The sequence below is a fragment of the Coccinella septempunctata genome, chromosome X (assembly GCF_907165205.1).
Source record: "Coccinella septempunctata chromosome X, icCocSept1.1, whole genome shotgun sequence".
Lineage (NCBI taxonomy): Eukaryota > Metazoa > Arthropoda > Insecta > Coleoptera > Coccinellidae > Coccinella > Coccinella septempunctata.
The window spans coordinates 13,956,050-13,972,457 of record NC_058198.1 but is presented as its reverse complement, the minus strand read 5'-3'; the positions used below and the strand labels follow the sequence as shown (position 1 = coordinate 13,972,457).

Sequence of the window (16,408 nt, the reverse complement as noted above, 5' to 3'; positions counted from 1 at the left end):
CTGAAGGCGTGAGAATCGTTGAGGTCAAGTGCTTTTTTTGTAGTTAAAGAAAAGACCTTTTCAAAAATCTTCCGTTCGCGCCGCTGAAATATTTGTTGAATTATCAAAAAAAAAACTATAACAAATTCCTAGCTTTGAGAGGAAACGGCCACGTTATCTATTTTCAAATCATAGTGTCTTCTGTTAGACTGAGGATGTCAGAGCGTTTTTCGAGAACGGAACCGTTTGTTTCCTAGAAAATCATTTACTGCAACATACTCAGGAAACGCGAATGCAAAACGTTATCATTTCGTCTGATCCTGACAGATATTGATCATCGGAGAATAATTATTTTTTGAAACCAGCTGTGCCCGTTCGACCCGAAGGAAGAATTGACTTCTCTTTACTTTCTTTTTTCAAGATGCTAGCGGAATAGAAGCCTTTCCTGAAGAGTGGCCTTTCCACCAGTCGAAGTCCCGTAAAAGTCGGTTGTTCGCCCTTCTACCGGGCTTGGGTCTGCGGCCCCCGCAAACAAAAAAAGGTTTTTTTCCGATCTGAATCTTGAGAAAAATAAGTTCGTGTAGCTTTCTACGCGGCCAAGAAATCGCCTTAACCACCGGGAGTATAACCCCCTCCACCTAAAAATTTTCGCCTCTTCCCCTTCTCTACTACACTGCCTCAAAGATCCTAGGTGCTCAGAACTCCGAGATCCCATTCCCGTAAAAAAGGGGTGGGCAACAAAAATTTTCCTTTCCAACCTCGAGGGATCGATTCCTGTAGCTCTGTTCGCGGTCGTGAAATCGCCATCTCCTTCTCAGGGGTGAGGGTATAACACCCCTTCACCCAAAATTACTGGATAATTTAATTCTAACTGAAAGGGTTTTTTATGTCAAGTAATTGACAAAAAAAAATTAAGCAAAATCTGAATAGTGGCACCCTTCTGGGAAGGGGTGGGAATTGGAAAATTTGAGGTCATATTAAGTTGCCGCAGCCAAATTGGTGAAAAGTAACAAAACTATGCCGGCCACGAATTCTCAGTCCCAACTCTAGTGAAAAAGAGAAGTGTGTACTGATTCAGAAAACGGTGCTTATGAACATTTGATAATTTATCATTTATGACCTGTAATAAAGTTATTCTCGCACTCGGCGACTGCATTTCTACAGTTTTCTTTTTTTAATTTGCCACTATTCAGATTTTGTTTGACTTTTTTGTATAATTACTTGACATAAAAACCCTATCAGTCGGAATTAAATTATCCATAAATTTTGGGAGTTATACCTCCCTCCTGAGAGAGGAGAAGGCGATTTCACGGCCGCGAATAGAGCTTCAGTATTTTTGCCCACCCCTTTTTTTTGGGAAAGGGGATCTCGGAGTTCTGAGCACCTAGGATCTTCGAGGCAGTGTAGAACAGAAGAGGAAGAGGCAAAAATTTTTTTTCACCAAAGTGAACGATTGCATTTCTACAGCCCTTTTCCTTCTCAAGGAAATCCCTATGTTCGGAATTGAATTTACGTAATCTGTATATTGGAATAGCATTCAGTGCTATTTTGCATAATTAGATGAGGTTTTTTTACATAACGCTCATTGTTTTTCAATTCATCAATTAATGTGTTTTTTCCATCTGTTTAGGAAATTTTGATTTTAATGCTCTTCAAATCCAGCCTAAGTTTTTAAAATTTATTCACACATACACAAGTAAGATTAACAGTTTTCCACAGGACAGTAGGAAAGTAGATGATCAATTGTCCTGTGATTAACCAGAATAGAAACTCACAATGAAATGAAATATTAAACATTAGATATAGAGTGTGTTCTGTAAACAGAAGTATATTCTTCCCACCATTTTTACGGAAAATTTTCTACTGAATTGAACAATTTCTTCCAAACCCTGATACGGATGTAAGAATACATCTTTTGAATGTAGGCAATATATTTTCGATTATCAAACAATATAGAATATGTATGAGTTCAAACAAAGGTAAGTGTAACGGGGTACCATACAATTTGGAGTATGATACAAGAGCTTAGGGAAAAACCTCAGTTAAAAAACCATGTCTCCCCGTCAGTAGTGTAGTGATGACAAATTTGTTTGCAGAATAAGCTTTATACTGAAGGGCGTCTTTTCCATTGATATGAAAATTTCTTTATCTTCTTTCCATTTCGAAATAATATCTGAAACAGAGCTGAAAACGAGGAAACAGAGTGAATAATAAAGCTTTCTTCAAAACTTATTCGAAGAATTGATGACGAATGAAGAAAAAAAAATAATCATAGGTACATAACTTATTTTTCCTTTTTTTCGTGGATTATTAGGTCAATACCTTGGGACGTTTTGATATTTTTCTATATATTGCGTTGCTATGGAAATGTCATCATCTCATTAAATTCCGTTTTCTCTTAAAAATAGCCTCTTTTGATCGAACAATAACCATATACGACCTCAAGGACTACCTTGTATGGAAAGTATACAACACCAGTGACGTAGAGAATGAGTTATATGACTTGTATTAAAAATGTTTTTCATTCGAAAATTTCTTTCCGTCGAAATAATGTGCGATTCTTCAATAATCAATATACTTCTACAGCGCGGTGTGAAGTTTAAGACTTTTGAAAAAATAAAGTCATTCAACATGCTCCAAGTCTCGAATTTTAATCTTTAGACAGCGACTATCGTTGATAGGTTTCTGACAAGATGATAATATGAAGCACTAAGAGTATGAGAACTAACAATTCTTTCAGCACTCCTATTATTATGTTATGAGAACCAAAGTTCTTACATTATCTATTATTTTTTTTCTAGGAGCGCCTTAATTTATAGAAGAAAATATATACATCTTTCATGGTGTACAATGTTGCGTCCCTAACATTTATATTCGTCTGTTTTTTTGGGGAAATACCCCAAAGAATGGAAGCCAATATACATTTTTCACGGTGTTCAATGTTGCGTCCTTACGTTAATATTCGTATGTTTCCATACCGCAGGATCAGTTGATGTGTGAATTCGTGCCGTGATGTGCTGAAATTTCTGTCGGTGAGTATATCCATCTTGTTTCAACTACTTTGGAATATTAGACATTTGAAGAAAACAAACAATGAATATCTTCAATTATTAGTTGTATGATATATTTACGAATGCAAAAGTTTATGTGTTTTAATTCTGGAAACCGAATGAATCTCAAATTGTTGATCTGGCATGAACATTTCGTGAAAACTGCTCTCAGTCGGAATGGCGCCAACCAACGGTCTGGAGGTACGCTCCGTGCAAAACACAGCCGCGCAATCGTTTCATACGTTTACATAAGGGGTTTCTCTGCTCTCGTTATATTTTCCTGATTATAGCTTCATTTTGGTATTATTGGACTAAGCATCTTTGTGGACGATTTCATCGATATATCGGATAATAAAAGATAAAAGAGTCCGGAGCCCAATGAATGTTTCTATAATTGTCAATATAGCGGAAAAGTTTTGTTATTTTGATCTGATACTATTCAAAATTGGTATCTAGGGGTTTCCGGGGTAAGAATTACAAATTTTCTGTCTGAATGGAAAAATTCGAGATAGCGGCTACAATATGGCGAACTAGTTTTGTGTATATAATTCGATTAGATTCAAAATTGCTATCTTATGATAGATAGTAGCTCCAGAATGGCATGCAGACAAATTATCCTATTTTCGTCCGATATTATTGGAAATTGGTAGGTGGATGATTTTGGATTCGGAAATCATGTCATCATTGTCAAAATTCAAAGAATCAATATAATATGAATGGAAAAAAACTTGTTAGAAAAATTCGCACTCAAAGGGTTATTTTACGCTGTGAAATACTTTTTCTCTCGAATGAGATAACATAATTATAAAACAGTCCAAGATTAGGGAGTAGGGTAGAGGGGGGCAGGTTGGGACACTTTCGGCTAATCGGCTGTACAATCAAAAGTTGTGGAGTGTTAGGAAAAACAAGTATGTCAGTACATAGAGTGACATCTTGTGGACTGCCTGTGAAGGTATGTTGGTTGATCATAACTGAATTCTCATTGAAAAATACGAACGAAAATAAATTGTCATTTGTCCGAATGTACCCCACATGGGGGCAGGTGCGGACATGCCTGGGGTAGTTTCGGACGTTCAAATATATAGTATGAAATAAATAGAAATACTAGCATTTGAATAGCGTTTCAATCGGATAATGAAAGTGACGGTTACAATAATTTACTGAAAGACATCAAAATGAACTGTTTATCTCTTGGGACTCGTATTGTACTTATGGGGGATCCAAATGGAAGGAAGAATAAGTAATATGACTGACACTTCATCCTTAAATCGATTCCGATGTCGCACCTTTAATATAAATTATGCAACATAACACATAACATAATAAAACAGAACATTATGTAATATTATTTCAAATTCAAACCATAGAAGTTAATATTGAATTTCAAAAAACTCGCCAATCGGGGTGTCGCCGCAGTGGCTGTAGGTTTAGGTAATTTTGACTCAATGTCAGCTCGAGAAATGGCAGAAATGTCTTCTGCAGGAGGAAACTTGAAATAGCCTTTGGAATGCCGTAAGAACTTAACAACATATTCTCCATACTCGTCCGACAATTCTATTACTTGGCCGACGCAGTGAAACACATTTTTCTTTGTTGGGAATCGTACCAAAACAAAATCATCGAGCAATATTGGGTCATCATCTGCAACAATAACAGAAAATTACTTATAATATATAAAATACAGTTTGTGCAATTACCTATGAGTTTGTCAAAGTCGTCGTGATCTGATGTTACATCAATGTCTGTATCAGAAGAGCTTATGGTGAATTTGTTTTTTCTGGTCAAAGTTTTCATTTCTACTCCATCTGAATCAGAAGATGAGCTGTCAGTCAAACGTTTGGACTGGCTACGTGACTTCGATTTTTTCTTATTCTTGATTGCACCCTTTACAAACTTTTTGGATCCAGGAATTTCTAAGTCCAGTGGCAGTTTCCTCTTAACTCCTCCTGTGTTTGCCCTCGTTCGCCTAGCCTGTTCTAATTCTTCGACTCTCTTCTTTTCAGATGATGTCGTGTATATCCTTGATTTGCCAAGTCGAGACTTTCTATTGGTTTTCCTTTCACCTGCTTTTGGGAATGGCCTAATGTCAGAAGGTTTTACAATTTCCACGGAAATTATGTTGATAAAAGTCTTGGTGGCAGCATCGACAATTTCTTTTAAAAGCGATTGTACAATCGCCGTCACGACAGAAGCAGTATTGGCCTCTTCTACGACTCTATAATCGCCTATATTGACTGGTGAATGCTTTGTCTCTCTAGATGTAGAGGGCTGACTTGTTTCAGATGCTGAACCATCATGTTTTGTGGAATCCTTAACAGTTGCTTCTTTTTCTTGGTGATCGGACCATAAACAGCTTTATCGAGAGGTTGCATTTTATGTGTGCAGTGGGGTGGGAATGATAGCAAAACGATTCCGTTCTCACGGGCATAGTTGATGGCATCCACTGATACATGTGTTTCATGGTTGTCCATTAACAGCAAGATAGGATCTGTTGGGGTACTATTCGTATATTTTTTTATATGTTCCAATAATTTAACGAAAACTGGTGCGGTCATCCACCCTGACTTTGTTCCGTAACACATAGATCCAGGTACAGAGCCATGCAAAAAATGATCCTTCATTCTCACTCGAGGATATACAAACATAGGAGGAAGTGCAGAACCGGTTGCAGAAATAACACCGCAGAAAGTGACTAGAGTGCCTCTTTCTGCAGAGACACACTGACCCACAACTCTTTTTCCGGTTTCAGCGATCACTTTTGGAGCTTGTAACACAGTGGAAATGCCAGTCTCATCGGTATTCCAAATACGACTTGGGTGAAATTTATATTTCTTGAAGACATCGGCGTAGTTATTGAAGAAGTTGTCCACATTATGTTTACTGAATGCTGATGCTCTGCCGAAGCTCGTGTTTTCTGGCTTCCTAAGAGAGAGTCTTGGGTGCCGTTTCATGAAACATTTCATCCATTCGATTCCCGCTTGCCGATTCTCATGCCATTTTTCAGGAAATGTTTTGTTGAGTTTCACTGCATACTCATAAGCCAATTTACGAGTAGCAATATAAGTTAACCCATGCAAAATTTGGGATGACTGCTTGAGGTATTTTTCAAGTTCAAGCTCTTCAATTGGCGAAAACACTTGACGACTGGCATATTTGGATAATCCAGATTTACTATCATTCATTTCGGTCCCTGAATCGGAGTTATCGTTCATATTTCTAGCTTTCGATACTCTATCGTAGAGCGTAGATTTTTTAATGCCAAATCGAGCAGCGGCCTGCCGTAAAGACATATTTCTAGACAAAACATCTTTAACAGCAGATCTCATTGTCTCCTCGGGCACGTCTGGCACCTGCTTTTTCTTTACATAAGTTCTAACCATTCTTATTATACTTGGGGCAGTTCCGGACAGTCCGAATGTGCCCCGACCAAAGTGTCCGAATCTGCCTCCTCAGTAAAGATAACTTTATCTTCAACGTAGCCGTTATTTTCCAATGCTTCTGCCTGTTAAAATAAAGACTATGTAGCGCATAAATGATTACTTTGTCACGTGCATCTCTTAAAAAGTTAAATATTATACTCCTTAAAAGTTGAGCTCCTTAGAAATGATGTGTAAAATACTTACTTTTGATGGCACTTGAAAACAAAAACCAAATTCTTGAGAAAATCCGTCGTTTGGAAACGCGTCGTTCAGTACACTGCGTTCACACTACCACTGCTGCCAAATTGTGTAATTACAGATATCTAGAGCAACCGGGAGGCGGGAAATATGAAATGTCCGGATGTACCCCGTGTCCGAATCTGCCCCCCTCTACCCTACTGAAATTCTCTAGTTGTAATTATATGGTTTATTTTTTCAGAAATGTTCTCCTCAAGAATAAAAAAAATCATGTCAGCTGTAGTGTATGAGGTAACATGACCATTATATTATGTTTTTGATTTATTCTAATTTCATTTCACTATAGAAAGAGCAAGAGGAATCATTTAGGAATAGAATGTGCAATGTACCTTTAACGCGAACTAAGAAGAAAGAAGTCAAAAACTCATATAAACAGCATTCATTATGTTTCAAATCAATATTTTTGGATCTCTTCAATTCAAATATCGATCTCGTTCCAGTGTGTGTATCGCTTTGCTGAATAATGTGAAATCTTTACGTGTTTTTCAATGAAACTTTTTGCCATATTTCAGATTTCATTGAACATATCAAGTCCACCACCGGAAAAATGGGACTCACCAGATTTCAAGGTATTCAATATTTCATAATCTATAATAGAATTCAATAATTTAACAACTTTTTCATTCCAGACTTATATGCCAAAATCAGATACTATTGGCGAGGAAGCAAAGTTTTGTGATTCCTATGAAGTAAGTTCTAGGTACCTATTATCAAAGTCTACCTTCAACTAGATTCATCATTAATTCCATCTATTTCCGTTTATTTCTAATATAATATCGAATATCTTAAGTTGATGTATTCGTAGATATATCTTTTTTTATTTCAGTGTTCATCTGATATATCAAGTCCACCACCATCAGGAGATATTCCGGATTTTGAGGTATCAAATATGAAATTTTATAATGAATAATTCAACAATTATTGTTTGTTCTAGGTTTACACGCCAGATTCCACTGTCGATACAGATGATATAATTGATATCGAGGAGGAAAAAAAAACCGTGAATGAAAATGAGGTAGTATGACTGAAGAGTTTTTTCGAAATATGTGTCTGCCCCATAGTTAACGCTCTACAAGAAATCAAATGTTTACAGGTTAAGGATTCCAATTATGAGAAAAAGATGATGAACCTTATACCCCGGAGACGGGAGACAGAAGTGAGAGTTGAATCGCATTTTTATATTCAAAGCACAATCTAATGTCATATATTATTTCAGTTTGAATCTCCTATAGACGACTCCGACACAGATCCGACATATGACCCAAAACAAGAGGTAAAGAAAAAGGCTAACCAATCTATTACATAGTTATATGAATTATTCCATTCGTTTTCAGTCTGCACGGAAGGGAAGACGTTTCCGATCCTTGCTGACAGATTCATCTTCTGGATCTTCAAGAAACAACTCCTTCAAAACGCCATCCATTACTGAGAAACGTGTGAAGAAACCAATCATCATCCTCGAAAATATTCTTTTGAAAAGCGAAATTAAATCAAGTAGTACTACAAGTCTCGCTAAGGAAATCGATAGGCATCCCTCTACCTCCAGTAAACCTTATGAAGAAGGAAATGATGTTGATATACAATTGGAATCAAAAAACCTTAGCACTTCCATTAGCGACATCGAGCCCAGTACTTCTCACAGTACTCAAGTAAAAGAAAAAAAAATTCATATTCGAAGTATACAAGAAAACGAGATTATTGTTACTTTTGTGAAGACGAAGTACTCAATTTCGCTAGACACCTCCAAAGAAACCATTCCCATGAGACTGAAGTGATCCGCATTATGTCCCTAGACCCCAAGTGCAAAGAGAGAAGGGATCGCATAAATACATTGAGGAAACGAGGTAATTATATAAGAAATTCCCAAGGATTCTTCAAACCAGTGAGGTCGCCCGTTTTGAAAGATCGAAATTCATTACCATGTTCTAATTGCCTTGGTTTTTACTCATCCAAATTATTGTATAGGCATAGGAAAAAATGTGCTGGTGGAAGCACAGTAAGTGCACAAGCAGATGGGCAGAATAATCTGATCAATAATATTGCTGGTCGTATCGATACTCGACTGAAAAATGAAGTGTTTCCTAGGATGCAACCCGACAAAATTAGTATGGAAGCAAAAAAGGATCCACTTATTTGTGCATTCGGTGCACAGTCACAGTACCTAAAAATACATCGAGAAAAACACTTTATAAATGTTACTTCCAGGAAAATGAGAGAATTATCAAGGCTTCTCTTGGCTTTGAAGGAAAAAGAACCTAAGATAACCAGCTTATTTGATGCACTCCGACCAGAATACTTCAATTTAATTTGCGATGCAGTCAAGTCAGTAGCAAAATATGGCAGCATCAATGATTCATTTGCTTCTCCAACTTATGCGAGGAATATAGGAACTGCTCTGAAACAATGCTGTGATATAGCAATACTACACAACCTAACGAGCCAGAATTCAGTTTCATCTGCAGAAACCGAGGTGAAATTAAAAAATATGATACATCTATTCACCTCAAGTTGGAGATTCGAAATATCTAGCCAAGCTGGAACGGACCTCAATATGAAAAAATGGAACAAGATAACAATCGTTCCACTCGCTGAGGATTTGAAAATCCTCAAACAATATTTGATTTCAAAAGCTAAAACTGTTATCAGCTCGTTGAGAAGTGATCCTCATGATAAAATTGCATATAAAATTTTGTGGAAACTATTTATTGTAGAATTATTCTGCTGAATAGAAAGAGACCGGGAGAGCTACAAAGACTTCTCCTTCAAACCTATCTGAATTCCGAGGCTAAGGAGGGAACAAGCAATTATGAAGAATTTGATCCGATTGTATCGTCAACGGAAAAAGTTCTTTTGAAAAATTTTAAAAGGATTGTCATAAGAGGAAAACGAGGAGGAGGTGTTGCAGTCTTATTCAGCAAGGATGTGCAAGAGCACATCGATATCCTACTATCCGTAAGGAAAAACCTAGTGGATGTGCAAAACCCATACCTGTTCGGAAGACCTGTTCTCCTGACACCAGTTATTGGGTATAAGGTATTGCAAGGATATGCACGGGCTAGTGGAGCAAAAAACCCTTCGGCAATAACATGCACAAGACTCCGCAAATATTTGGCAACCTTATCTCAGCTCTTTTCACTGAATGAGACAGAAGTAGACCAACTGGCAACCTTTATGTGTCACACAATAGGTGTTCATAAGAACTCCTATAGACTGCCAGACGATATTCACCAGACGGCTAAAATTTCTAAACTTCTCCTCTTGCTAGAGGGCGGAAATCTTCAAGAATTCAAGGGAAAAACACTGGATGAAATCGAAATCGATCTGGAGGAAGATTTACTGGAACAAACAAACTCCAAGGAAAGCGACGATGACAAAAGCAACAGTGACGATGATATCATTCAAAATTTTTCTTATAGTGAACAGTCTCTGCCTGTTGAAAAGCCCCAGACAATTCGAACTGGAGCAATGGAAATGGTAAATGATGAAACAAAAAGACAACCTAAGAAAAGGACATTGGTGAAGTGGACATCACAGCAGAAAAAAATAGTAAAAAAATTCTTCCAGAAACACAAAATGAATAAAATTCCCCCAAAAAAGGCTGAATGTGACCTGTTGAAGAGTAAATATCCAGAAGTTTTAGAAAACAAGGACTGGTTGAAAATAGAAGTGTTCATACAAAATATTTATTCAGGGAAACAGAAGAACTGTTCTGATGAAGAGTAACATGAGATTATTAGTTATACATTCTGAACGGTCTCTGCTCGGGCGCCATTTTTTGTAACGGGGTTTTCCTCGGCGGACTCGAGCGCCAGCTATTCTTTAAGGGAGAATAGCAAACCTACCCTGGCAGCTGCTAGCCGGAGACAGGGCTCCCTGGTGTCTAGGGTGTTAGCGACGCACAATGATAAACAGAATCAACGTATACAACTTTTATTCGTCGAGTAGGGGAACACAAATAGCACTACTACTAAATTTTACAGTGATTCGAAAGACGGACAAGACGGACGGAATAGCACGGGATCCGATCTCAAGGTTAACGGACTTGTTCGCCAGCCAGAACCTGAGACGTACACTTGACGGACAGATATCGGACCTCAGCCAGGTTAGGGGATGAAAGACGGCACAGATTCACAACAGCTCACCCCTAGTTGCGCTCTTCGCCCCCTGAGTGTCCACGCCAGCGGGGTTCTTCGATAGCAACTGAAGTGAGCGTCGAAACAACGGGGAAGGAAAGAGGGTTAGCCACTCCAGAGTGCCTCCGCACCCCCTGAGTATCCAGGCCAGCGGGGTGCTTTAGCAATAGGGGTGGAACTTAACCCGGGGTAGGAAGGGATAGAGGAAGGTTTTCTGCCACTCCAAAGTGTCTCCGCGCCCCCTGAGTATCCACGCCAGCGGGGTGCTTTAACAGTAGGAATGGAGCTGAAACCGGGGTAGGAAGGGATGAAGGGAGGCTGAAGTTCCAATATAAAAGAAAATAACGGCGTGTCGTCTTACCTTTGGCTTGGCCACTTGCACTCGTCAATTTTATAATCACCTACTATGGTGAAGGAAAAAAATAAGGGAAAATAAAATATACTCTGAATCGAAAAAAAATGAAAAGCAACTCTAATTCTTTAACGGCGGACGGCACTTATTATCGTCAATTAAGCATGAGTGAAACAATCAAGGGAAAAATCGTAAGTCAACCAGGAAAATAAATCGTAAGTCAACCAGGAAAATAAATCGTAAGTGAAGTGGCCTGCGGGGGAACATCTGATTTTATACCCACAGGGGGGGTGCGGAAATCAGATGTGCCCGACAGTCGAAATTCGGTAATTTTGCGTCGATGAAAACGTCTTAATTTCGACCTATCTGTGGTAGCGAACAAAAAACTCGGTTATCTTCCAATTCAGGATGTTTTATACGGTGCGACATCGTTTTTAGGAAATAAAAACGGAATAAAAACGGTACGGTATGTTTACAATTCCGAACGATGTCGGAATCCTGAATTGGAAATTCGAAAAGATTTCTCGGAAAATTAATTCAAAATAAAATAATTTAAAAATGAAAACTAAAATAATGATTCTAAAATGAGGGGGTAGGTTCGAAAACTATCCTCTCGTTACATCTCCCCGGCTCCGGTTGAAAAATTGAATCCACGATGAAATAGGGGATTAAATTTTTCACGGTGAAATCTACTAAGTCCGGTTAACGGTTTGACTATTCACGGCAAGACGATTGAGATCGGATTTACATCAAACAAGTTCACCTAATCTACTCCAGGTGGCGTATACTCGGCGAATGCTATCCCGGTTGCTCTCACTCGATGGTCCGCGTTGACGTATGTCCGCCGGTGGTTCTGTCGAAGTTCGGTGTTCTATCAGCTAACCTCCAAAGTCCAATTGTCAAATTTCGCCGGGTGGTTCCAAATTTCGATTTCCATTTCCATCGGTGAAAGAAATGCCGGAAAATAGTGGAAACAGTGCAGGACGGAATCTTCCAAGTGAGTACCATTTCGATTTGTCATTCGTTGTGTTATTTCTGAACCATTTTAGGGTGGACTTCGCAAAGCCGGCTCCGGGCACATGTCATGGGGGTTAACAGTCATTAATATCATCGAACCAGGGTAGTTTGGAATACCAGACAGCGTCGTTGGCTCCCCCTGTGACGGTGGTGCAATTCTCCGATGGTGTTGGAGTCAGCAGCAGTTGTAGGTTGCATAAAAATGAGAGAAAAGCATTTAGTATACTGATATCCTGGAGCAGAGGGATAACAGGGTGTACGGTGGAATTTCGGAAGTACGGTCGGTAATTTTAATAAGGAGATACAAATATACTGTTCTATTTCACTTACCGTTCAGGCCAGTTTGTAATATCGGTGTAAGCGGTGTCAGCCTTCTATTGCTATTTTCTATTCGGTTATTGTATTTAACAGTGACACAGGGGTGAAATAGAGACAAACAGGACGGGTGTATCTCACTTGTTATTATCGGACCCACAATTAATACAGAAAAATTGAATTAACTGTAACGGTTACTGTTTTTCCATTGAATTAACGGAATTTTCTGTTGTAGGTGTGTGGGATACCACTTACCCACCGGATGACAGTCAGACGGTCCTGTTCGGTGGCAATAAAGCTGCACAGAACAAACAAAAACTGTACGGAACAGAATCTTCCAACACTGGCAGACCAGGTTAGATCTATCGGTTATGGTGGAATCGCGGAAATATAGGTATGTACATTTTGTCAGTTAATAAGGAGATACAAGTATAAGGCTCTATTTCACTCACCTGGGCACTTATTCAGTGAAAGCAACGGTAGTACCCCATTACTAACCTATTTACAGTGATGAATATTTTTAACGGTAATAGAGGAGTGAAATAGAGTCAGATAGAACGGATGTATCCCATTTATTATCGGTGCATGCTATATATAACGGTACGGTTGATTTTTATTTCCGTTGTTATACAGTGTACTTACTAATGAACAGACGGATGGAACGGTTTCAAATCCTTCACATGAATATTGGTGATTTTCTTACCACTGTCATCTTTCAGGTCATAAACAACGGGTGAAATTACTTTCACAACGGTATACGGACCAGAGAACTTCGGAGCCAACTTGGCTGCAAAGCTATCAACGGCGGATGACAACGGATTAGCACGGCGCAGAACTCTATCACCGACATGGAAACGAACTTCTCTTCGACGGAGGTTGTAATGGTGAGCTTGCTGCTCAAATGCACGGTACAATCTGGTATTGACAAACTCATAGGCCTCCTGAAGATGACGGATTTGTTCTGTACGGTGAGTAAGATTTACTCTACTTTCTTCTGGGCTTCTGTTTGTCTCCTTGGTGTCATCGTCTTGGGTGTTTGACGAGTAGATTGCCTTTGGGACGGTTAGTTCCCTCCCATAGTTCAGGAATGCCGGTGTGAATCCTGTAGATTCTTGTTTTGCGGTATTCAGGGCGAAAGTTAGTTCACCTAATTTCTCATCCCAAGTACGGTGGTCGGCTTCACAAAACTGACCTATCATAGTTTTCAACGTACGATTGGCTCGTTCTACGGCGTTGCACTGTGGTGTATACGGAGGGGTGAAACGGTGAGCAATGTTTAGCTCTCGGAGACTGTTTTTGAACAGTCTACTGTCATACTGTACCCCATTGTCAGATATCACCAGCTTCGGACAGCCATATCGGAGTATAACTTGTTCATACAGGGCTGAATAAACGGTTTTGGCGGTGGCTTTCCGCAACGGACGGCATTCAACCCATTTCGTGAAACGGTCCTGCATCACCACTACGTAAGAATTTCCCTTCTTAGAACGGGGAAGTGGCCCAACCACATCTGTACAGACCTCTTGGAACGGTGCATCAGTCATTCTATGTGGTTGCATTTTTCCAGGCGTCTTCTGTTGTGGTACTTTGTACCTTTGACAGGATGGGCAGTTTCTTACGTATTTTGCGACATCTCTGAACATCCCTGGCCAGTAATAATTCCGGGCTAGCCGAGAGATGGTTTTGGAGATTCCCAGGTGACCAGCTAATTCCGAATCGTGATTTTCTTTCAGGACCTCCAGTCGTTGTTCGGTGGGTACACAGAGCTTCCATGGTTGTCCGGATCCAACTTCAGTAAAGTCGGAAGAGTCCCAGAAGTGACGATACAGTTTCCCATCCTCAACGGCGAAGTCAGGGAAATCTTCTGGGTCTCTTTGTACCTCTTGGAGCTTTTTGTTGTACCAACTGCAGCGAACTTCGACGTCGGCCAGGCATACGGAATCTACAGACGGTAACGGGTTTCGGGACAGACTGTCGGCGACTTTGTTCAGGGTATTGGACTTCAAAGTCGAATTGCTGAAGGAAAACGGCCCATCGAGCAATTCTTCCGGACGGTGACTTGATGGAATTCAGCCATTTCAGACTCATGTGGTCGGAAATTACGGTGAAATGAAATCCTTCCAGGTATGGTCGCAGTTTCTCTATCAAGAAAACAATGGCGAGACATTCCTTTTCGGACACGGAGTAATTTCTCTCGGCGGTGTTCAAGGTACGGCTGACATAGGCGATCACCCTTTCCTCTCCATCAAGAACTTGGGTCAGGGCTCCTCCAAGGCCTACGTCACTGGCGTCTGTTTGCAGGACGAACGGTTGATTGAAATCCGGACAGGCCAGTATAGGTGATTCGGTCAGTTTTTGTTTCAGGAGGTCGAACGCTTTTTGTTGTTCCTCACCCCACTTCCAACGTGGTTTCTTCTTTAACAGGTGAGTTAACGGTGAAAAGACATCGGAAAAGTTCTCTATAAAACGGCGGTACCAGCTAGCAACTCCCAGAAAACGGCGCAATTCACGGTTAGTTTTCGGCGTTGGGAATGCTACGATAGAGGAAACTTTATCCGGGTCGGTACGGATTCCTTCGGAAGTAACGACATGTCCTAGGTATTTTAGAGATTTTCGCACAAAGTCACACTTTTCGGGATTGAGACGAAGATTGGCTTCTCTCAACCGCCGGAATACTTCTCTTAAGTTCTCCAGGTGCTCCTCGAAAGTTTCCCCCAGGACAACTATGTCGTCCAGGTAAGCGAACGCCTCCGGTTCTATTTCTGGGCCAATAACGGTGTCTAAGAATCTCTGGAATGTGGCTGGACTAGCGTGAAGACCAAACGGCATGACGATGAACTGGAACAATCCCCTTCCTGGAACTGTGAAGGCAGTAATCGGACGGCTTTCCTTTGCTAACGGTATCTGCCAATATCCTTGTTTCAGATCCAGTGTGGAGATGTATTTGGCCTTACGCAGTTTATCCAGAATCCCAGAAATGTACGGCAACGGGTATGCATCTTTTACAGATACTTGGTTGACGGCACGGAAGTCGATGCAAAAACGGTATTTTCCGTCTTTCTTCCTGACCAATACTACCGGTGAACTCCACGGTGACTTGGAGGGTTCAATCACTCCCTCAGCCAGCATACGGTCGACTTCCTGATTGAAGATCTCCTGCATTTTCGGGTTTAGGGGTCGGTATCGTTGTTTGATCGGTTCGGTGCCCGGTTTCAGTTTGATCTTATGTTCAATCAGGTCGGTTGTACCATATAGGTCTTCAAACTTCTTCAATTCTTCTTTCAGAAATGCCTCCAGCTCCTGTTTCTGAGACTCCGTCAACTCCAACAGGTGTTCTTCGGCGGTGTGAACTTCTGCGGTGGTTTCGACAGGAGTAATCGGTTTCGAGATCAGACGGCCTTCCAGAAAGCACTCGGCGGTACTGAGATTTACGGAAAACTTGAAGGTCGACAGAACATCCATCCCCAGAATGATGTCAACCGGTAAGTTTGGTACCAGTAAGAATTTCAAATCAGGCAGTGTGTAATCGGAAATTTGCACGGTGGTGGTGTACAGTTTCGGTGTGACGGTGGTTTGTCCGTTCGCTATTACGGCGAAACTTTTGTGCATTGTTTGTCCTGTGATTCCTTTACTTTCACACTGATCGGATACGGCCTGACTGCAGAAACTCCTGGTCGCTCCGGTATCTATCAGTGCTCGGAAGTGTTTGCCGGCTATTCTGACCTCTACTAACGGACGGTTATCATTACAGGTAGTCGGTGCCAGTGGAGTCAAGATTCCGCCTCCAATCTCCCCTTCAGTTTCCCGAACACGGACAGTCTCGTGAGAGAATGTTTTCCCTCTGGCATCGAGAACAGAAGATTTTCGGTGGCCTGCGACATTCTC

General features: G+C 40.4%; 1 protein-coding gene across 2 annotated transcripts; it reads left to right on the top strand.

Moving 5' to 3' along the window:
- Positions 1-2,979: 2,979 nt before the first annotated feature.
- Positions 2,980-8,481, top strand: LOC123321591. Of its 2 annotated transcripts, XM_044909269.1 has the most exons (10): positions 2,980-3,011; positions 6,888-6,937; positions 6,993-7,082; positions 7,216-7,275; positions 7,336-7,395; positions 7,533-7,586; positions 7,641-7,721; positions 7,800-7,862; positions 7,923-7,979; positions 8,041-8,481. In XM_044909269.1, the coding sequence occupies exons 2-10, from the start codon at positions 6,890-6,892 to the stop codon at positions 8,479-8,481; spliced, it is 954 nt and encodes a 317-aa protein (XP_044765204.1). In that variant the 5' UTR covers positions 2,980-3,011; positions 6,888-6,889. The 2 variants fall into 2 exon arrangements, with proteins under 2 accessions (XP_044765204.1, XP_044765205.1); XM_044909270.1 differs by lacking the exon at positions 6,993-7,082 and having other exon boundaries at positions 2,986-3,011; positions 7,219-7,275.
- Positions 8,482-16,408: the final 7,927 nt, after the last annotated feature.

Excerpts from the sequence above, each read along its gene's own strand:
- LOC123321591 (XM_044909269.1), top strand. The coding sequence starts at position 6,890 with ATGTTCTCCTCAAGAATAAAAAAAATCATGTCAGCTGTAGTGTATGAG. Across the intron at positions 7,396-7,532 it reads AGTTTTGTGATTCCTATGAA|TGTTCATCTGATATATCAAG; the intron begins GTAAGTTCTAGG and ends TTTTTATTTCAG. Across the intron at positions 7,863-7,922 it reads CCCGGAGACGGGAGACAGAA|TTTGAATCTCCTATAGACGA; the intron begins GTGAGAGTTGAA and ends ATATTATTTCAG.